Genomic DNA, 23,298 nt, shown 5'->3' with positions numbered 1-23,298 from the left:
TTTCAATAAATTTATTGTGCTTTAATTCAGGTATATATACACATATATATACACATAGAGAAGATCTAATGAGCTGACTTAAAGCACATTAATAAACAGTTAAAATATTAACAAAATTATATATATACACACACATAGAAAAAATGATCTTATAATCACCCGTAATATTTCCATACAAAATATATTCTATGAAACAATGAAAATTTTGTAATAAATACTACACATGTTCTTAGCCCCAAAATATAATCCTTTCTTTAAGATGAGCAAACTTGGAGAAGAGGAGGAAGTGTAAACAAAAGGCAATGAAATGAGAGGTCTTGATGTGCGAGAAGAAAAATGTAAAAAGATAGACACAAGGCAACAGCAGAAATACATCTGCAGACGGTCTTCCACTTTTTCACCTTTACCTGGATTGAGTGTCAAGATGTAGCCGTGGCCCCATAAGTTCCCACCCTCACTTAAACAGAAACTTGACACTTAAAGCATCTCTTAGGAGCAGGTTTTTCCCATAGCGAGGGGCCTGGGTGGGCACAGTTTAAATATCCATTATTTTTCATTCTGTTTAAATACATAAACTTCCCTTCAAAATTTAAATATATTAGTAAAGTCAGCTACTACTACTCTGGTCATGTGGCATACTTTTTAGGTTAATAACAAAAAGATACTCAGAAAAAGACTTGATAATTAAATCCTAGCAACTTCCAATAGATTTCATAAACATAAATGTGTCAGGATTAGGCTTGTACCCAAAGCAGAACTAAACCTAGGGGAGCTCAAAATTAACAAACATCCCACAAACTTTCTGTGACTTTCTGCATTGATACCTGGTAGTGTCACTGTCGCCAGTTTCTGTAGAACAAAATTAAATTTTGAGAAACACTTTAAGTACTGTTCGTGAAAATCAAGAGGTCCCCAGCCATAGAAAGATATCTACTTAATTTTATAGCCACCTATGTGAACTGAACCCCTGTTTTCCACCTGAACTGAAAGATCAAAAGATAAATGAACTGACCTGGAACCAGAAGTTCTTGATTAATCCACTAAAAATTTCTTCTTAAGACTAATGAAGTTGAGGTACTTCTGTCCACAGTGAGCAAATATTACTTAACAGAGCAATATGCTTAAGATTTGTTATGAAAGTGGAAGTGTTTCAGTGATCATGTCAGTAAAATGGATTTTTACAAAGAAACATCTGAAAGTTGAACTCATAGTCTGAACTCTGCCAAACTCCAGCAATTATACATGTCCCCAGACTATGGAGATAGTGACATTAGGGAATTATAATTGGAGTGGGCTGCAAAAACATAAAATTAGTTAAACAGTCTTACATCATTGTATATCTGTGTTTTCTTTTGAAGCAGTAGGGATAATTACATCATAGTATTTATTCCATTAACCACTTTGGGGTATTGAATTAATTAAATAGTGAAAGTTCACTCGTGGAAGGAAACATTGACTTTACAGCTTGAACCATAACTAAAAATAATATCCCATTTTTTAATTTGCCTTTCCCTGATAATTAATAGTGCAGAACATTTTATTCATAGAAATGTAGTTTATTTGCATGTCTTCTCTGGAGAATCATCTACTCAAGATCTTAATCCAATATAAATTGTGATATTAAGTCATTACTTGTTATTGAGTTGTAGGAGCTCCTTACATGTTTTGGATGTTAGTCTCTTATCAGATATAAACTTTGCAAATATTTTCTTTGTTTCTATTTTCCTCTATGAAAAACCTCAAAGATAACTTCTCTCATTAGCTACATTTATTTAGGCATTGAACTTCCATTTAAATTATATTTTTGAATTAAACTTTTTTATAGCTTTAATTTATTTTATTTTTTTAAAATTTTTTTGGTGCTGAGGATCGAACCCAGTGCCTCACATGTGCTAGGTGAGTGCTCTACCGCCAAGCATCAACCCCAGCCCCTGTATGAATTCTTAATGCCAGTTACAAGATTTTTATTCATTTTCTATTTCTTTTTTTTTTAATAAAAACACTAGTGTCTAGTTTTCTAAACATTTTTAAATGTTTCATTTTGTTGTATCTTTTTTATTGTTTAGATATTAGGTGTCCCTCAAACACTCATGAGTGAGAAAATACAAGAACTTCAGAGGTAAATGATTGGATTATGAGAGCCTTAACCCAGGGACCAACTGGGTACCTACAGGCACCTGGGTGGGGGTGAGTGAGGTAGTTCACAGGGGACCTGCCTTTGGGGTATACATTTTGTCTCTGGAGAGCAGAGCTTTCTCTCAGCTTCCCAGTTCTCAAGTCCTGAGCTGCTTTTTCTACCACACCCTCTGCTGGGATATTTGTCTCCCTCAGGCCCAGAGTAAAGGCGTTGGTCATCTGTGGACTCAGAACTCTGAAACCATGAGCCCCAAATAAACTTTTTCTCCTCTAAAATTGTTCTTGTCGGATCTTATGCTCACAATGATGGAAACACTGACTAAAATAATCTTCTTATTTAAGGAATGTATTGTTGATGTATAATATGTTCTGAAGAAGTTTTGATGATTTCTAAAGGTTATTGTATTTTATTTCATAGGCTTTCTTTATACCCCCCCTCTCTCTCCCTCCCTCCTTCCCTCCCTCCCTTCTTCTCTCTCTGAAACAGATTTATTTAGGAAATCAATAATTAGATACACATGAAAGGTAGAATGCAGATAGATACACCTTAAAGGAAGAATGCAAGAATACAACAGACACTAGTATGACAATATGTAAATCAATGGATGTGTAACCGATGTGATTCTGCAATCTGTATACGGGGTAAAAATGGGAGTTCATAACCCACTTGAATCAAGTGTGAAATATGATATATCAAGAACTATGTAAGGTTTTGAACAACCAACAATAAAAATTTTTAAAAAAGGAAGAATGCAGGCTATCTCAAGAGAGAGACATCTTTTGGAGTAAAGCAAGAAATACACATTTAAAGGAGAACTGGTGCCATCTTCAGAGAAAGAAACTCTGGGCTGAAGCAAAAATAATACACTCAAATAAGATTGCAGATTCTCTACCTCCAGAGGTAGAGACTGCCCTTCTCCTATCTTTGATGTGCTTTGCAAACTTTGAAAATAGTGAACAATATGTTCAAAACTCAGGTGTGAAGATAATTTGAGGTCTCAAAGGATTTAATCAGGACCAAAATGTTTCTGCTTCTAATATTTATTTAGAGCACAGGCACTCTAGTACGCTTTCATCCAATCTCCAGGCCTAGGGTGTCCTGGCCCCTGAAATGAGTCACATCTCAGTTTCAGTACAAGTGTGGACTATCATGTGATACTTTTTATACCTGTGGCATCAGTTCAGGGTCTCAATCTGGAAAATCTTCAACTTTGATTACCCTTGAAATTTTACCCTTTCCCTATATATGTCTATATGACCATAAAACTTGTAGCTTATACTTTCAGTGAATGGTTTCCAGGGAAATACAGGTGCAGGTATCTGGCTCATCTTTCTGTGACCCTGGTTTATTGTCAAAATTGGCCTACCATACATTTTTCCTTGAATTATATAAATTCATTTTTCTACTGACTGTACATGATAGCTATGCTTGGGTAGAAATCATACTATTTCATGTACTTCATAAATATTTCAGGTATATAAAAATAATCTCTCTCTCTCTCTCTCTCTCTCTCTCTATCTATCTATCTCTATCTCTATCTCTATCTCTATCTCTATCTCTATCTCTCTCCTTTAATTTGAGACTGAGTCTCACTAAGTTGCTTAAGTCCTTGCTAAATTGCTGAGGCTGGCCTTGAACTTGCATTCCTCCTGCCTCAATCTTCTGGTACATTGGGATTACAGAGTACTCCACCATAGCCAGAAATAATAGTCTTTAGAAGTGTGGGAAAGCCAGGTTTGGTGGTACACTCTTGTAATCCCTGTGATTTGTGCAACTGAGGTGGGAGGATTACAAGTAAAAGGCCAACAAGATCACCAAGCAAGACCCTGTCTCAAACTTAAAAAGAAGTGGAGTAAATTCTACAATATACATAGCATGCAAACTACCACAAACAATTGAAATGTGAGTTGAGGATTTTTTTAATGTTGAGGACTGAACTCAAGGGCATTTTATCACTGAATCACATTCTCAATCTTATTTATTTATTTATTTACTTATTTATCTATTTATCTATCTATCTATCTATCTATCTATCTATCTATCTATCTATTTATTTATTTATTTATTGAGACTGGTACTCACCAAGTTGCTGAGGCTGACATTTTGGAAGTTCTTAGTATAGACTTGGGAGACCTTCAATATTGTCTCTTGACCTATTATTTTTCTGACACTTTCATTAGTTTTTTTAGGTAACTTTTTCAGTGCTGTGACCAAAAGACCTGAAAAAAAATTTTAGAGGAGAAAAATTTTATTTGAGGGCTTGCAGTTTCAGAGGTCTCTGTCCATATGTGGTCAGTTCCATTGTCCTGGGCTTAAGGTGAGTCATAATATCATGGCAGAATTGTAATGGAAAGCAGCACAGAATATGCTATCAGAGAGAGGGAGAGAGAGAGAGATCCCCTGACCACAGAAAAAAATATGGTATACTCCCAAAGAGTACCCTCCTCCAGATACACCCAACCTTACTAAGGTCAACATTCAGTTAATCCCTATCAGGGGATTAATGCACTGATAGGGTTAACATTCTCATAGACCAATGATTTCACCTCTAAAGTTTCTTGCACTATCTCATATATGAGTTCTTGGGGGACACCTCACATCTAAACCACAACCCATAGAGAGCCAACAACTCTAAAGATGATGAGAGAGATTTGAGAAAACCCATACTCACAGCAATGTGCTAGGACATAATGCTTTCCTGTACGACATAGCATGAAACAGAGACACATAAGGTTACTGGCAGTTTCTGGAAAACTAATTAATTAAACTTTTAAGCCACTGACTCTGGAATGGTTTTGAAGAGTTGCTGAGGCAGTAGCTTATGGTAACACTGAAATCACAGACATGGATGTTTCCTTCATAACAAAGTTGGCATTTTTAGAGCAACAGGACAGAAGCAATATTTTATTGAGTGAACAGGATGTGACAATGGGATATGGGTATGAGTAAAAATGCAGTAGTTAAAGAGTGTTGATGCTGACTGCATCTCTGCTCTTCTGGAATTTGCTAAGGTTGGTTAGTTTCCTATAAATGTCCATTCCAGAACTAGGGTTGAAGGAATGCTCGCTCTTTGTGTTGTGCTTCTCTCTAGGTGAAAGGCATAAGCTCCAGGATGAAAGAATCAACCATGAAGAGACATTTAAGACCTGTTCTATGTACTAGCTTCCAACAAATTCACCAACTTCACATTGTGTAGGGTGAGTCACAGGGGAAATGTCTGTCTACCCACAGGATACATGTAGACAAGAGAGTACATAATGATGAAACCTATATCATTTGCCTCTACCCAAACCTCACACTTTCCACAAAAATGACATACATGAGGAAATTCATAGAACAAAATACAAAGAATTAAATAAACTCCTAAACATGGTACAGTAGAAATTTTCCCTCACTTCAAGGTAGATAAGTAAAATATTAAATAATTATAAAATCATTTTTTAAAAAGATATGTTTGAGTTAAATTTAACTTTCTCCTTATCAAAGGATATAAATCATTGAAAAATAATGCAAAATATAAAAAGTTTTCATGTTGTAAAAAGGAATAATATCCAAAATTTACATAAAATAATTTCAAAAAGAAAATAATTCAATGGGTTGGTAGCATGGCATACAAAAACAATTTGGAAAAAATATATCCATGCAAATATTAAAATCTTCCCAACTTCAGTAACCACAAATATTTAATCATGTTCTATAATGAGCAAATTATTAAATTTCCAAAGGCCTGAAAATACTAATAGCTAATGGAGTATATTATAACATTGGAATATTCAGACACTGCTATTTATTGTAGTTTAATATGCCCTTTTTGAAAATTTGGACCTACAAATATGTGAACAATACTTCTAACTATAAATCTCATTGTCATAAATATTTCTGAACATTGTAACCATATACATGTACTTATAACTGAAAAAAAACAAATGAACTTCATAATTGTCTGAGTAATAGAAAAGTATTTGAAACTTTTACAACAAAAAGTTACATAGGGACAAAAAGAACAAATTATAAATATATATAAAATTTTGAATGATTTTTTCTAAAGTCATAGAGTACATAAAGTAGTACACAAGAAATAAGCCCTATATCATTGTAAAGCATGCAATCAGGAAATATCATTTACTATTTTGGGGGATGTATCTTTAAATAGATAGTGAATCTCTATACCAAGTACAACTTCATTGTAAAAGTCTTAATTTTGTCTAATGCAGGAGCCAGAGGAAATAGCTTGGCATTTATTTTTATAGTGATGGAAATAGTTTTACTCTGATCTATTTGGGAGTTACTCAGTTATTTTCTTAAAAAATGCACACCTGTATGTCTTAAATTTTAAGTGCTGATACAAGAGAGGCAAATGCCATTTTTTCAAAGATACTGATTTTCATTTTATGTATTACACAAAATGGTTAGATAATTCTAACCTAGGGAGGGAAATAAACAGATTGCATGTTTTACAAAACCATGGACAATCTATGAAAAGTAAAGAAAAAGGAAATTAGGGTAATTTTATATTAACTACTATAAGTCAAATGTATTATTATGATAGTTTTGAGAGCAGAGAAGTGAAGAAATTTCCTATTTTGTAGATGTAAAAAAGTATGAGTTATTGGCAGATACGTAGAGACTGTGTGGGAATCGTTAAAATTTTCCAAATGGTTTAAGTAATTAAATAGATGCAGATGTCATTGATAAAGAGTAGATAAGCTGATGGTGAGAATGTGTAAACAAAGGTACAGTTTTAAAAAATATAGTTTAGTATCACTAAAAAATGGATATAAGTAGAATTAGAAGTGAACTGGTCTTAATTCTTGATATCAGTACTTCAACATTTATTGAACTGTAACATATTACCTTTATATTTGAGGAAAATGAGTGACACATAGATAGTAGCTACTATTTCCAACATGTTTGCTTAAATCAGAGAATCATTTCTTAATATAAACCTGATATTCCTATTCTACTTGAAATAATATAAGATGAAATTAACAGTTATGTTCTGTAGAAACTGCTGAGTCAAAAGTGTGAGTTTCAACACTTGAAGACATTTATAATGTGTGTGTGCATTATTTTAAGAGCAACATAAACTGGGCAGGGTGGCACATGTCTATAATTCCAGCAGCTTGGGATGCTAAGGTGGCAGAATCTCAAGTTCAAAGCCAGCCTCAGCAAAAGTGAGGTGCTAAGCCACTAGTAAAACACTGTCTCTAAATAAAATAAAAAGAAAAGGCTGAGGAAATGGCTCAGTGGTCAAGTGCCCCTGAGTTCAATCCCCAGTACCAAACAAACAAACAAACAAACAAAAACATAAAATTATGCCATAAGATGCAAATACCAAAATAAATATTTCTTCATTTTTCCTTCCCTAGTGTACAGTGAGGAAATGTTGAAACATAATTGTTTCATAATCTCAGATGAAGTAGAGGTAAGGGCACTATATTTGTATGAAAACAGAGAAAACAGTAGGTCAATTTGTACACTGAAAACCACTGCATTTTTAATATTCAATTGATCTAGAGTATAACCATATATTAACTTAAAGCTAAAGTACCATCAATATTCATTTGAAAATTTCAATATGGCTAGAACATAAATAGCCTTTTTAAAAATTAAGTTGGATGAGAATGCAGTTTGGAGTTGATCAGCCTCCTGACTGTCTCTTTCACATCTTTGTTCCTAAGGCTGTAGATGAGGGGATTCAGCATGGGGATCATGATGAGTAAAGTGCAGTCGCCACTTTAAACAGTAGCCAGGAGTTTTTGGAGTGGGGCTACTGTTTAAAGCAGGCTACTGGCTACTGTTTAAAGGAGGAGGATGATACCATGGAAGATGCTGATGGCCATCAGGTGAGAGGTACAGGTGGAGAAGGCTTTGCGGAGGCCCCCCTTGGAAGGCATCCTGATGACAATGACAACAATGAAGACATAGGAGGCAAGGGTGATCAGGAGGCTGCAGGCCTCACTCAGTATAGAAATGACTAAACATGCCATCTGGCTGAAGGAGGAATCAGAGCAAGAGACAGAGATGATGGCAGAGTACTCACAGCCAAAGTGGTTCATGGGGCCTTAACCGAAGAATGACAGTTGCAAAAGGGAATATGTGATTATATTAAGGAGCAGAGGACACCCCACACGTAAGTTCCAGCTACCAGAAGGGCACAGAGCTTGTGAGACATGACAACTGTATAGATAAGGGGTTTACACACGGCCACAAACCGGTCATAGGCCATCACTGCCAACATGAACATTTCTGTAATCACACATGCACAGCCAAAGAAAAACTGTGTCATGCATCCATTGAAGGAGATAGTTCTGTCTTCCACAAATAAGATCTCTAACAGCTTGGGTGTAAATACGCTGGAGTAGCAAATATCCAGAAATGAGAGGTGGATGAGAAAAAGTACATGGGTGTATGAAGCTTGGGATCGATCCTTCTCACTACAATTATGCCCACGTTCCCCACCACAGTGATGTGTAGATGCTGAGGAACAGCAAGAAGAGAGGTGCCTGGAGCTGTGGGAATTCTGAGAACCCCACCAGGATGAATGTGGCCACAGGGCTCTGGTTTCCTGTGTGGTGTACCACAAGTACCATTATTATTTGTGAAGATGTTGAGAGAGAGACACAGAGAGAGAGAGAAAGGGAGAATAAAATTGAGCATCAGAACTTGAGCATTTGGAGATGCCCAGTATAAACAAATGTGGTCAAATTGCTCCTGAGTGTTCTGCTTCACTTTGGATTCTCTTTAGAACACTCATTGACTTTTTATAACAGAAAATAAATTTTATCCTTCTTCAAGTCTGCAGATGCTGTGTAAACAAATGTGGTCAATTTGCTTCCTAGTATTCTGCTTCACTTTGGATTTACTTTAGAACACTCATTGACTTTTTATAACAGAAAATAAATTTTATCCTTCTTCAGCATTGCAATTTTCTGTAAAACACAGTAGTACCTATCAATATTATTTTTCTACAAAGCATTTGTAAATGTATATGATGCTTAGAATGCTCATGATAAATATAATTCTGTAAAAGAAAAATATATATAGCAAACTCAGGAAGCACTGGGAAGATCATACCAGGTATCAGTTGATGGAAGGGCAGATCCTTTAAGAAGAAGAAATATTCTTAAAGGAAAAGAAAATAAAAGAAAACCTTAGTAGTAACCAGGCGAGGCAGAATATTCAGACAAACTGAAGTGTTTGGGAGGAGGATGACAAGCGGTCATGATTTCAAGACCTACTATGGCAACACAGCAAGATCTCATTTCAGAAACAAGCAACAATTAAAACAAACAAACAAAACGTATTAAGCAAAAGAGTATGAAATGTACTTTCCACACATTCACAGTTGTGTATTAATGGATTGAAATTTTACTTCTTCTACACATATTCTATTTTCAAAGACTCATCAAACATCCAAGAGCATTTTTAAATGACCTGAACAACAACAACAACAACAAAAATTCCACTGTTTGCCTTGAGATGTGGCTTAGTGGGACACTTCCCTGTCACCTGTGAGGCTCTGGGTTCCATCCTCAGCACTGTATAAAAAACAAACTCTACTGATAACAATGTTCAGTAGAATTATCACCATTTTATAATATTTTTAAGATCATAAATTTAATATATCAAATAAATCCTAAGGAAATATCTGAATATATTCTTAATATATTCTTCATGTAACTTTATAGTCTTATATAGTCTGATTTTAGTATATAACCTATAAAACATGAACATTGGCTTTTTATCAGCAATTAAATACTACCAAAATATGTACTACTAAAAATTAATACTTCATACAAATCAAAACAAAGCTCTTTTTTCCACAATTAGATCCACAAGCCCAGGTAATTCTACCTACACTTGGGAGGATTAAAGTCAGGAAACTGCTGTTATTTTCTATATACCAAACAACTTTAAACTACTTGTGCTTAACTATGTGAAACAAGCACAATTCACTACAGAAGCATAATTATTTCAAGAGTTACTGGTTAATTATGAACCCCAAGCTTACGCATTTTGAATTTTGAGGTCAAATTTGAGGATTATGCATTATTGTTACATTTTATGCCTTGTGAATCTCCTGTAATTTCCCATTACTGCCTGCATGGTCTTTCATGGTACCTGGAGGAACCATTGAGATCCTTCTTGCCTTAATCATTACTCTCTGTCTACCAAGAATCCCTCACTATAATTTCAGTTTCCCTTATTCTTACTGATCATCTGTGACCATTCTGGGGTTCTATACCTTAATATGACTTTCAAAATGTATGAAACCTTTTCAAAATGTTGTGTCATCTCTACTTTGTGAGAATACCTGCATTGTATAAATTATATGATTTAGTTTAATAAGTACAGAGACGTAAATATGTGAAAGGATTTCAGACAACATAAAGGTTGTCAACTGACAATTATTTTGAGTGTAATGTGTGCATTGTGTATTTATTTGGTTATAAATTATCAGGTACATAAAAATGCTCAGAGGGCGTCATCATTGCTAAAGTATCATTTTGGTGGTTGTTTTGTGAAAGGAGTTAGGGTGGTCCTTGCAGCTAATTAAGCTAAGTACTTTCAGGACTTCTGGGATCATATATAATAACTACATGTATATTAACCACATTTATGTCTTGGACATTAGCTAAGAAAAAATAAAAGGTCTTGGGAATTTACATTCTATAGTTTTTAGTTGTAACTGACTTACTGTCTAGTCTAGGCCTCCACGGTCCACTCATTACTCAATCCAGTTGTGTATAATCTTTGTTTCCCAGTTTCCAGTCAGTGTCCAGTGCTTTCTGCTCATGACCTCATGTCGTGGCTACAGTAAAGGCAATCAGGAAAAAGTGAAAAGCAAAGAAATTTGAAAGTATTTCTTCTTCTTTACTTCTAGTGTGATCATCTGCATTTATCTATGAGGTCCTTGCAAGCATCAAAATTCAACCTAGATATCCTTTCACCTTGAATACAACAGCATAGTTGTGACTGAAAGCAGTTCATCTCAAAAGCATGAAATCAACAATGTTCTATGTGGGTCTCTATAATATCCTCAGGAAGTATTAAATACATTAATATGTCACTAAATATAATGCTCAAATCATATTATTGTTTTAAAATTTTACTCTATAAAAATAATTGTTTCCTGTAACTGTCTGAAATGGCCCCATTTTTTCCCCTAGTATTTTATAGTATGTCCTCCTGCAATGACAAGATCCTTAAGTAGCTCTCCCAAGAAAACTTTTCTGGTTATCCAAACCTCATTGTTTCTTCTGTCTCAATTTAAGGGGTATCCAAATATCACTAGTTTTTCTGGCTCTATTTATTTTGCCCTTATGTTATTACACCATTCATTAAATGCTTGACACATTTTGCTATTTTATCTGCATATTCATGTTTGTGCATGGTATTTTTCCTGAATTCATTAATGCAATGAGGACAAAGCTTACAATTAAAAACCTCTCATGTATCTCATACATTAAAGAACATAGTTTCATTCTCAGTAAAATGATGTTAGGAACAATGAGAGTAAAGTTTGACACTTTTTATAGGTGAACTTTGTAGACATTTCTCTCCCTCAATCCACATAGATGTTTTTTTGACCACAATTTTTTGGGGGGATTTTAATATACCCCAAAAGAAAGAAAAAGATTCCCAATACTGAAGCAACTCACCAAAACACAGATTTTCTTAATGTACACTTTTAAATTACTGACTTTCTTGCAAATGTTAATGAGCTGATGCACAATCACCCTCTAAATTATAATGTTTCTATAATATTTTTATTCCTTTAAAGGCAATGAGTGACTCTTGCAAAATAGCCTTCAATGAAGAATCCAACTCATGATTTTTACCCAGCTGTTAAACATTTTTAAAGGAGCATAGAAATTTCTTTAGTGAAGAAACAAAACATTGGATTTGTTTTCCATGCTCAAATTGCTTGTTTTGTATCTAACTGCTTAACTTTGGGGACCCAGACCCTGGAGAATCCTGACCAGTTTGTTGTCATGAACTGCATGCAAAATAATTGGAGATATTTTCCTCTTCTATTAGTTAGAACATAAGTTCTGTATATCAGTTATATGTTGATATTCACATTAAATAAAGCAACTTACCTCTATATAGATTGTAATTCTAAAAACTAAAGGGAAAAAATAGCAATAAAACATAGCCATACTTTCTCTTTTAATCTCAATACAGTAACAGTTCATGTGTTGTTCCTCCTCTCTTTGTTGAATATTTGTACATTATTTACAGGGAAACATACTAAACAATGTATTATACCTCTTTTTTTATACTCGATTTTATAGACCCAATATAATCCTGATTATGCCTTCACTGGAGAATCAGAGAATTGAGATCTGTTTGGTGTCAAGACTGTGCTGCAAATCTGCAGCTCCTTCTCTTTCTCACCATACCCCTAAAGTTATAGTGTTGATATTTCAAATATAGCCAATGTAATTCACACAACACTTCCTAGAATAAAAAGCAGTACAAAAAAAAAAAAAACAGTGGTTCCAAAGATTGACCCGTTAAAACCATGAGACTGGGTGCTGACCATAAAATTTTGAGAAGTACACATACATACAAGCATTTGGAAATAAAATGTAAAAATATTAATTCTACAAATTGAATTATCTGCTACAGGTAATTTGGATCATCCAGAACAGCTATTCTGAAATTAAGCATCAAATTAATGTTTGCCTTTATATGTAAGAATTTTTTTAAAACTATGGATAGCAAATATGAAATGTTTGGTTGAGATGCTCGAATGCCTGACCAAAACCAACACATTTGGTCTGGTATGTCAACTGAAGCCATGGAAAAGATTATATCAATGAGAATACTTTTAAAGTTTTAAAGCACTACTTTAAATCTGATCCTTAGAAACAACTGCTTTTTTATTTTTCCTTTTCTTTCTATTTAAAAATTTGTTTGCTATTGTCTATAAAGCAAATCTAAAACAATAAATATAGCTGAAATCTACGTGGGCCCAACAGCAATTGTACAAGTTACATGTTTGAAATTTTGCTTATATAAAAAAGTTTTAATGGCACATTTTTTTCCAGAATGATATGCAGGTTTTTGGTTTGATAATCTGGGCATATGGTGTTAACTTCTTTTCATCATCCAATATGTGGTTTCTTTATGATTTTAATTCATCATTTTTATAAACTATGACATTGCTTTTAGATTCAGAAACCCAGTCACTGTCTGTATCAATAAAGAAGTAGAATTTTATCATATAAGCAGATAGGAAGTACAGATGTTAACTGTGGATTACATGTCCTCTGCTTGACTTAAAATATAGAAATATCTCAATGATATCCTGCATAATCAAAGGCAAAATTTTTTTAAAAGAAAAATGTTGCTTAGGGAGGTGGCTCCCATCTGAATAACCAACTCTGGAAACAGAGATGTGAGAATTGCATGTTGGATTCAAGGTTTGGCAACTTAGGGACATGCTGTCTCAAAATGAAAAATAAAAACCTCAGTGTAACTCAGTGGTAGAGCCCCTGCAACCAAAGAGAGAATGGACTTAGTTCTACCATTGTCATTTTCATTCCCACAACAAATATAAACAAAGAAGAAAAAATAAATAAAAAATAGGTTACTCAAAATATTTTTTAAGAAGGAATATGATCCAAGAAGCAAGGCTCAAATTATAAGAAAATTCAATGTACCCAGTCTTACTGACAAAAATATTAGAACAATATAAAACAGTTTTCAAAAGGAAGAAAATATCTTATTTGTTTAAAGTGCCAATTTGCCCTCACGGAAAAGGACTCTAATAGAGGAAAATATGAAAGCAGACTTGGATCATAAATCCCAGACACTCAGTCTCAAGACCACATGTTCCATGCCTTCTTGGATTTTTAATAAAATTTTCATGACAGTAATAATTATCAATCAATTAATGTTAAACAACTCTAAAACCAAATAAATTTAAAATGTAAAGACACATGTCCATATAAATATTTTCAGAAACTCTACCTTTAAAATGTAATAGCAATTCATGTGGAAATTTTTTCAGCCAAAACAAAATAAGAAGTGTCTCATTTTGATAAAGTATATTCACATGACAACTACAGAAATAGTATACCTTCTAATGAAACATCAAATAAGTTTGAAATTATAATCAGGTATTATTCTCATTTTTTCATATTTGATCAATTATTATACTATGAATTTTAAAATGTATAGTTGAAAATATAGGTATACATTTAAACAAATGATAAATAGAAGATTATATAAGTAGATAAGTGTACCATTGTCAGAAGACATGATATCTTACAGATAAAATACATAACAATGCACAGATAGATGTTATATAACTGATGTGGCAAATACTTCAAAAGCATGGATCTGACCGTTGTGTTAAATACATGTGTTTTGAAAAATGACACTATTTTTAAAATACGTAAAATTGTACACAATTATAAGCAAAAATTTCAGAGGTCTTTATTAAACTATGTACACTCACCTATACATTTTCTAGGATAATAGATTGGCAGGTAAACCATAATCAATGATTGACAATTTAAAAATTGAAGTGATTTTTTTTAAAAAAATTGCAATACTTAATAAGTTTGAATATATGTAAATGGTAAGTTGTATAAGACATGTGTCTTGGGATAGTGTTATAGTAAGAATTTTTCAAGTTTTATTTGGTAGAAAAAGGAAATCTTGGGAAAACAAGTATCTCCTAATAGGTTAGAGTGAACCTATGAAGTATGGATATGTTCCCTATTCTCCACTGGTATATGGTGGACAAGACACAATGTCAAATGAGTTTTTATATTTAATCTCAATAAGCCATTAAGTGAAGGCAATCAAGTAAACCATATATATATGAATGCTTCAGGAAATCAAGCTACATTCATGGGTTATATTTTACCCACAGTAAAATTATATGGCACTATGAAGCAAGAATGTGTTCAGAGTTGTACTAATTTTCATCAGTTTGGAAATTTTGAGCTAAATTCCTCACTCCTAACAGTACTCCTGACTGATAATATATAAATTTCTATTTCCATAAGAGGGGGATGACTTTCTCCCTACTTTAATTTTTAATTATCCATGTTATTTGTACAGACTCATTAAATGTTACCATTGAAGATTGAATTTGTGACATGCAGTATTTAATTATTGCCAACACCTATAGTAACTTCTGCTATAAACAAATACAAGTAAGTAAATAGTCCAGGGAGGATGCAAGAAAGAGCTAAACTGAAGGTAGCTGAGCAATTCAGCTCCTTCTCAAGCCAGAGCAGCTCAACTGATATCAGCAGAGCTACCTCAGTCATTGATCCAATAGTTTATGCATGCATATTACATTTTCATCTAAAAATAGCTGATAACTGAATAATATTTGGATGTTACATTAGCATTCTTGTTTCACTGAAATAAATAAAATGGGGTGTATATATACACATCTATTCCATGATCTCATGGAATAGATGAGATAAAAAAAATTGAGATCTCTACATTTTTTTTCACAAATGAAAATGAATCTAAAATCATTCTAGTCAAAGTTTTAAAAATGATGGATAATTGATGCACAACTATGTTAACATGAATAGCAAAATTATGTCATGAATGAACATTTATAAAACATTTTACATTTTCTTGTGCTAGCACATAGAAAACATGATTTACAGTGCCAATCAGAATGGCGATTATCAAGAATACAAGTAACAATAAATATTGATGAGGATGTGGGGAAAAGGGAACGCTCATACATTTCTGGTGGCATTGCAAATCGTTTTAACCTCTCTGGAAATCAGGATGAAAATTCCTCAAAAAAAAAAAAAAAAACTAGGACTAAAACCACCATCTGACCCAGTTATACTATATATATATATATATATATATACATACATATATATATATATATATATATATGGTACATATATATATATATATATATATATATGGTACATATATATGAAGAAGTTAAAAATCAGCTTACTAAAGTGACACAGCCACATCAATGTTTACAGCAGCTCAATTCACAATAGTTAAGCTATGGAACCAAACTAGGTGCTCTTCAATAGATGAATGCATAAATAAAATGTGATGTATATATACACAATTGAATATTACTATCCTTAAAAAAGACTTTAGACATTTGCTGATAAATGGATGTATCTGGAGACTATCATGCTAAATGAAATAAGCCAATCCCCAAATACCAAAGGTTGGATGTCCACTCTGACAGCAAGATGGGAGAGAGAATAGAAGTTAAGTGCATTAGACAAAGGGGAGTGAAAGTAAGAGAGGGAGGATACAGTGGAATGAATTTGACATAACTTCCCTGTGTTCATATATAAATACACCACAGTGAATATCAGCATTGTGTACATCCAAAATACTGGGACCCTACCTAATTAGAATAAGATAAACTCATTGATTGTATAAATATGTCAAAATAAACTCTACTGTCATGTTTAGCTAAAAACAAAACAAAAAACAAAAATAAATACATAAAATTCCAAATAAAATGTGACTCCTTCAAAATCTGACATTTTAAAGACAGATGAGATTTTATTTTGGTTTGTCTCCCAAATGTTCAATGCTAAGAACTAAAGATTAAATAATTTTAGAAGTTTCATGTTTTATGATAAGCAGCTCTTAAAATACTAGTTTTATACTATGTGGTAAATTTTTAGACAAATTATAATTTTTGAGAACAACCTGCAAAAACTAATGTTTCACAAGATTTAAATTGAACTTAATATTGGCCTGAAAATGACATGGTAAAATAGAGTAAAACAGAAACCTTTGTTATAACATCTAAATCAAAGATTTGATTTAAGTCTTCTGAGACTTGAAGCAAGATAATTTTTGCTATTGAAAGTATTTTAAAGAATAGAGCCAACAGACACTGGGATACTTCTTGGAGATTTACCATAGATTCATGGGCTGATTTGTTGTTGAAAAACTGCACACTAGTCTCAGAAATAATTAGTGTCTCTAACATGTTATGATGTAACAATTGGGTTTTGGTAATCTTCCTGATGTCTTCTTCACACCTTGCTCCCATGGCTATCCATGGTGGACAGAGCATGGGTATGGCCACTCTATGATAGACAGGTCACTTGGCAACAAGCCATTGCATTTTAGAAGGAAGAACACAGCAAAGGAAAAGGACCATGCCAACAACATAGCAGTGGCAGTGAGATAGAGATTCAGGTGTAGGAGGATTTGTAGCTCCCCCAGTTGAAGACATTTTCATGATCAAAATGAAACATGGGACAGACAGTAACCAAAATCTTCCATATTTCATTAGAAAATTAGAGGCATAAGTGCTCTTCTAAATTATGTAGGGGACAGAGCAGGAGAAACATCAAGAGCACCATGCTCACAAAGTTAGATGTCAACATAGCCACACAAAAGACAAAGCCAATCAAAAGTACAGGGATATAAAGGGAGTAATGATAGCCCTAGAGCATGTCACAGTTGATAGAAAGGTCAGAGCTTTGGGACATTGCAACTGTGTGGAAAGGATGGTGAGAAACACCACAAACCACTCCTGACACATCACTGCTGATATAAATATATCTGTCCCCCAGAGAATGCACACAAAGAATTGCTTAATGCATCTGTAAAGGAGATGATTTTTTTCCCTTCTACAAACAAATTTTCTAACAATTTGTAAATAACTCAATTAGACTAACAGATATCAACAGAAGACCTTGAGAACAATGTTCATGGAAACACTTTCATTAAGAGATTGAAAAGAAAACAATGCTAGACCAAAATAAACAGAAGTACAAATAAGCTAATTCTGGTAAATACATTTGATGAAACACAATTCAGTTAAAAAATGAAGAATAGTTACAATTTATGAAAAATTCCTCAAAAAGACACCAGATAAAATGGAATGTATAATTTAAATGCATTTCAAATGCAGAAAAAAAGTAAAATGTAAACATTCTAAACCTATACATAGAGATTGGAGCTGGGAAGAAAAAAGTTATGAATTCCACGATCTTCAGGCAAAGCAGGTAAAGGGAGTGGGAAAGTGCTTACATGCAAATCGAATAGTGTTGCTCATGTTCTTTCTCTACTTGGTTGGAGGAATAAACAGAGAATTATTATTAATAAAGTTCTGTGTATAAGGTTGCCACATTGGGAGACAGAATAAGAGAACACTAAAAAAAGGAAATGAAAGATTGGGTGGGGAAAAAATGAAGAGGAAAGAAAGGTTGAAATAAAAAGAAACATACTTAAGCTCTAAAAAATAGACTATGGACATCATAGAAAACCATTGTTTAACCTACTACATTCTAGTTGAGGCAAAAAAAAAAAAAAAACACACACACACACAGAATTTCCTTTCTCATTGTTCCCCTTTGATCATAAGTGGTTATCAAAGTATAACTCGATTTAACAATCAGATATATTTAAATTATCTCACAAGTTCTCTAAACAATTGCATACCATTATTTGAAGAAACAATTAAAATCAATGCAATGTTTAATCTACATTAAAAATTTTGAGGTTAGCAGGGAAATGTGTGTGTGGGAGGGGTGTAACTATCACGAGTGAGAAAGCACTTTAAAGTGCATTAACTTGCTTAAGGTCTCCTTGACATCTTTATTTCTTAGGCTGTAGATGAGGGGATTTAGCATAGGGATGACCATGCTGTAAAACACAGTGGCAAATTTGACGAGGAGCAAGGAGCTTTTAGATTTGAGCACACAGTAGAGAAGGAGGATGACTCCATGGCAGAAGCAGATAGCAGCCAAGTGGGAGCCACAGGTGGAGAAAGCTTTTCTGAGGCCACCCTTGGAAGGGATCTTGATGACCGTAATGACTATGACGACATAGGAGGTAAGGATGATCAGCAGACTGCAGATCTCATTGAACATACAGATGACTAAACATGCCAACTGGCTGAGGGAGGAATCCGAGCAGGATGCAGAGATGATGGCGGAGTACTCACAGCAAAAGTGGTTGATGATTCCAGATCCACAGTAAGATAGGGCCAAAAGAAAATATGTGAGTGTGGAGGAGCAGATTCCACCCCATAGGTAACTTCCAGCCACCAGCAGAGCACAGAGCTTTCGAGACATAGCAACTGTGTAGAGTAGGGGGTTACAAACAGCCACAAACCGGTCATAGGCCATCACTGCCAAAATAAACGTTTGTGTAATGACACATGTGCAGCCAAAGAAAAATTGTGTTATGCATCCTTTGAAGGACATACTTCTGTCCTCCACAACCAAGAAATCTAAAAGTTTGGGTGCAATTATGGTGGTGTAGCAGAAATCAACAAAGGATAAATGGCTGAGGAAAAAGTACATGGGAGTGTGGAGTTTGGGGTTAATCCTGATGATCAGTATCATACCAAGGTTTTCCAGCACAGAAATGGTGTAGATGGTCAAGAATATCAGGAACAAGGGCACCTGGAGCTTTGGGTATTCTGAGAAGCCCAGGAAGATGAAAGTGAAGACTGTACTCTGGTTCCCCTCATCCTGCATTTGGCTCCTGTTGGAGGAAATCCGAGAGTTCATCCCAAGAAGCTGAAAGAGCAGAGAGAAGGTGTTGTGAAAGGAAAGCAGAGGAACATGTCTTAATTCATGACATTCTACCACAGAGATGGCTCAACCATGCCTGCCAATAGGGATCCTAGGAATGGGTTTCACCAGGTATTCCTTGTTTATAATCCAGTCAGGCAGATATGCATTCCCGCAGCTTAATTGGTACTGAACAGTTCAGTATGGATATTTTAGTATTACTATTCTAGAAATACCATATAGTCAAAGTTGCATAGAATCCCATTTGGTCATCTGAAGCCTTGATTTGTCTTCTCTGAAATCATTGACACTTCAGTTTCTCAGTGATGTTGCTACCCTATCCTTTGAGCATCTGTAAAAGCTATATAATCTAAATTATTTTACTTCTAAGGAAAAATGTTGAGCATTCTTTAATTTTGAAAACTTGAAAAATTTGAAAAATATCATGTGCAGTAACCAAAAAAAAAAAACATATAAATTGTATACATAACATACAAACAAGAAAATATATATATATATATATATATATATATATATATATATATATATATATATATATATATATATATATAAAGGAAGAAATTCCATCTAACAAAAAGCAACTTTTGATGTTGGGTGTAAAATACTATGATATAAATGCATTTAGTAAGGATATAAGTCTATACCAGAGTTTGGTTCACAAGCATAAATAATTCTAACATTTTCACACATGAAATCTGAGGCAATATTGATCTGTATTAAGCGACACTTTACTGGCTTTTTACAATTATACAAAATCATGACTTTCTACATATTTTGCCATGGCTAATTCACCTTACAAACAGTGCTCCCATGTCCAGGTCATGGAGTCATTGTGTTGTTTCATTTTTAACTTTCTGTATTGTTCATGTGATTGAACAAATGGTTCTTTTCAAATATAGAAATGATTTGTTTTATTTTTGAAGTCCTTGCAGATTTGGAAGGCTGAGATATACATTATTTCTACCAGAAATCCTAGATATTTAGACCAATCTATGTAATCAACACATGATGCAAAACTTGAGTTTTACATTTATGGGTGTGGTACAATTAAGCAGGTTAAACAGATGAAGTCTGTGAAACAAGGTTGGGACCTACTCCAGGGTAGAAGGAAACAAAAGGATCCTTCTGTTTTCATGTCTTCAGCAATTATTTCTCCTCTGTTTCTTAAAGTTTACATCACACAACAGATAATGTTTAGTTGTCAGGAAACCCTAAGCTGGTTTCTTGCATTGTCTGCAAAGGGACAAATCCAGCCCAAACACACCACTTTTATAAGATTTTAAACATTTATTCCCCTTGTGTGGTAAACGTGTCTGAATCTTCACATCGACCTGAATTATTTCCTCTTTCTTCAATAATGCTTCCTTTAATGGGCCATATCATCTTGACATCCTTGTCTCAGATTACCAGTGCTGCAAATACTAGTAATCATTTTGCTGATTGGCCAAACCTTGTTAATAGATCATTTACATTTCTTCTTGAAAATATGTACAAACTTTGTAAAAATCTTAGACTTCAGATCAGAATACCCTGTAGAAATTCTGCCTCAGCAGCCTGTTTGTATGTGGCTCTGAGAAGCTATTCATGCTCTCTGCATCTCTTCTCTTATCTATAAAAATACAATGATCCTACAGGCATTAGATTATCATTATTACTGTATTGAATGATAAAATAATATATTTTATATAAATAACAGGGGATCCTCAGGTGACCAGTCTACTCCCACCCTGCACAACTGAATTTAAGTCTTACATTATTGTTGTGCTCAAATTCTTATATATTTACAAAATGAACTTTTCACAACATACCTGTAATCTATGAACTTCTGTGTGATGACCTAAAATCTCTAATGTACCTTTCATCCCCATAGGCTACTGCTGTTCCTTCTGTTCATTCAGCATTTTCAATCTCTCATGCATGTATTATTTTATCATTCAATACATTCATCAAAATTTCACTTCCAAATAGGATAACAGATTTCCCCTCAAATTCTAAGAACTATTACCTCCTACTGTCAGATTCCAGGTACACTCTTATAGAAAACTTCTGTGATAAATAGGGACTTCAGTTACACCATTTACACCAGATTTGCTTTCACCCATGTGACTTCAAAGTAAAAATTATATACAAGGCACATTGTAGCTCTTTAAAGTGTTACAATTTATTTAAAATCTCCCTCTTAAAGATTTTTAAAAATTGAGAATGGATAATTTGCATAACATTAATATCTGCCAGAGTTATTAAACGTTATTAAAGAACACAGATGAAGTTTAAAACAAGATCATGCCAAGGTCTTAAAGGTGTAGGAAAGAGAGTTCAATACCTGGTATTCTTATTCTCAGTTGATGGACTGTCACTAGGCTCAAAAGATGTTCCTCTGACCAAAAATAATTGTAATTTTTTAATATAATTTTCCCCACCCAAATCCTACTACAGTGTTTAGATTAAATAATTCAATTAAATCCAGATTTATTTATTGAAGTCTCATTTAGCAAATTATTAAAAAAAAATTTCTCAAATAAAGTAGCTGTTTTACAAATCATTTTAGTTGGTAATTAAGCAATGAGAATACTATTCAAAATATACCACTGTAGGTACCAAGGATATAAAAATTATCTCATTATGAAAAACAAATCTGGGCATCACAGAGTCTCTTAGGTGAGTCAGACCCAGAAGTCAAATTCAGGCCTCACGTTGAGTATTTTACCTGGAACTGACGGACCTTGGGGAATCATACCTTAGAGAATCTTCACCAGGTGTTTTCTCTGAGTATAAACAAGACAATTTGGAGAAAATCCCTTATTTCTAATTTAAACTATAATTAATTTAAATCACCAAATCATATGAGAAAGTTCTACATGTTGATATGCTGGTCATTAGAAAAATACAACCAATCCATAACAATAACTCCGTATTTTATACCATTTGTAATTGATTATTCAAAATCTGAACCTTTTGAAATTCACAAAAAAGAAAATCACATTCTGCTTTAGTATGGATGAATTTTTGTTGGTTTTGGGAGGAGGTTGCTGATGTTTTGGATAAATGAAATATGTTGTTGTTTGGCAGAAAAAAATTTTCAGCAATTCTAAAATGATAAGTTATAATTTAAACTTGCTCTTTGTCAAAGGATATTAGTAACATGAAAAATGAAGAATGATATAAAAAAAAATTTCAAGGAACACAGCTGACAAACAGATAATTTTCATAATGTATATGAAACTTTTCAGTTATAAATAATATAAATCACAAATAATTCAGAATGCTGGCAAAGCATCATACGTAGACATTTAGAAAAATATCAATAAGCACATTAGAATATGCCTTATCTCAATAAACACAAATATTCAAATTAAAGCTGCAATAAAATATCTACAACAAATGGGTAAAATAATGACTAATAATACTGAGTGTTGATGAGAAAATACATAATAACTTTTTAACTTTTGAACATTACTGTTAAAAGTGTAAATTGATAGGAACAATTTAAAATATTCAGATGTAAACACGTGTGCAATTTCATTATAATGAGTATTTATGCACTGTATAACAGAATATATTTCCTAATTTGAAGGATGCCAAATGTCCTTCAATCTATATGGACTTACAAAAATTTCTGGAATA

General features: G+C 33.5%; 1 protein-coding gene and 1 pseudogene across 1 annotated transcript; both read right to left on the bottom strand.

Moving 5' to 3' along the window:
• Positions 1-7,746: 7,746 nt before the first annotated feature.
• LOC143390418 (olfactory receptor 1165-like) lies at positions 7,747-8,730 on the bottom strand (annotated as a pseudogene).
• A 9,942-nt stretch (positions 8,731-18,672) lies between these two features.
• On the bottom strand, positions 18,673-19,650 carry LOC143391691 (olfactory receptor 1165-like). Its single transcript, XM_076844451.2, has one exon. The coding sequence runs from the start codon at positions 19,648-19,650 to the stop codon at positions 18,673-18,675; it is 978 nt and encodes a 325-aa protein (XP_076700566.1).
• Positions 19,651-23,298: the final 3,648 nt, after the last annotated feature.

This window comes from Callospermophilus lateralis, chromosome 2 (assembly GCF_048772815.1).
Source record: "Callospermophilus lateralis isolate mCalLat2 chromosome 2, mCalLat2.hap1, whole genome shotgun sequence".
Taxonomy (NCBI): Eukaryota; Metazoa; Chordata; class Mammalia; order Rodentia; family Sciuridae; genus Callospermophilus; species Callospermophilus lateralis.
Note: the sequence above shows the minus strand (reverse complement) of the source record. Positions and strands in the feature narration are given on the sequence as shown.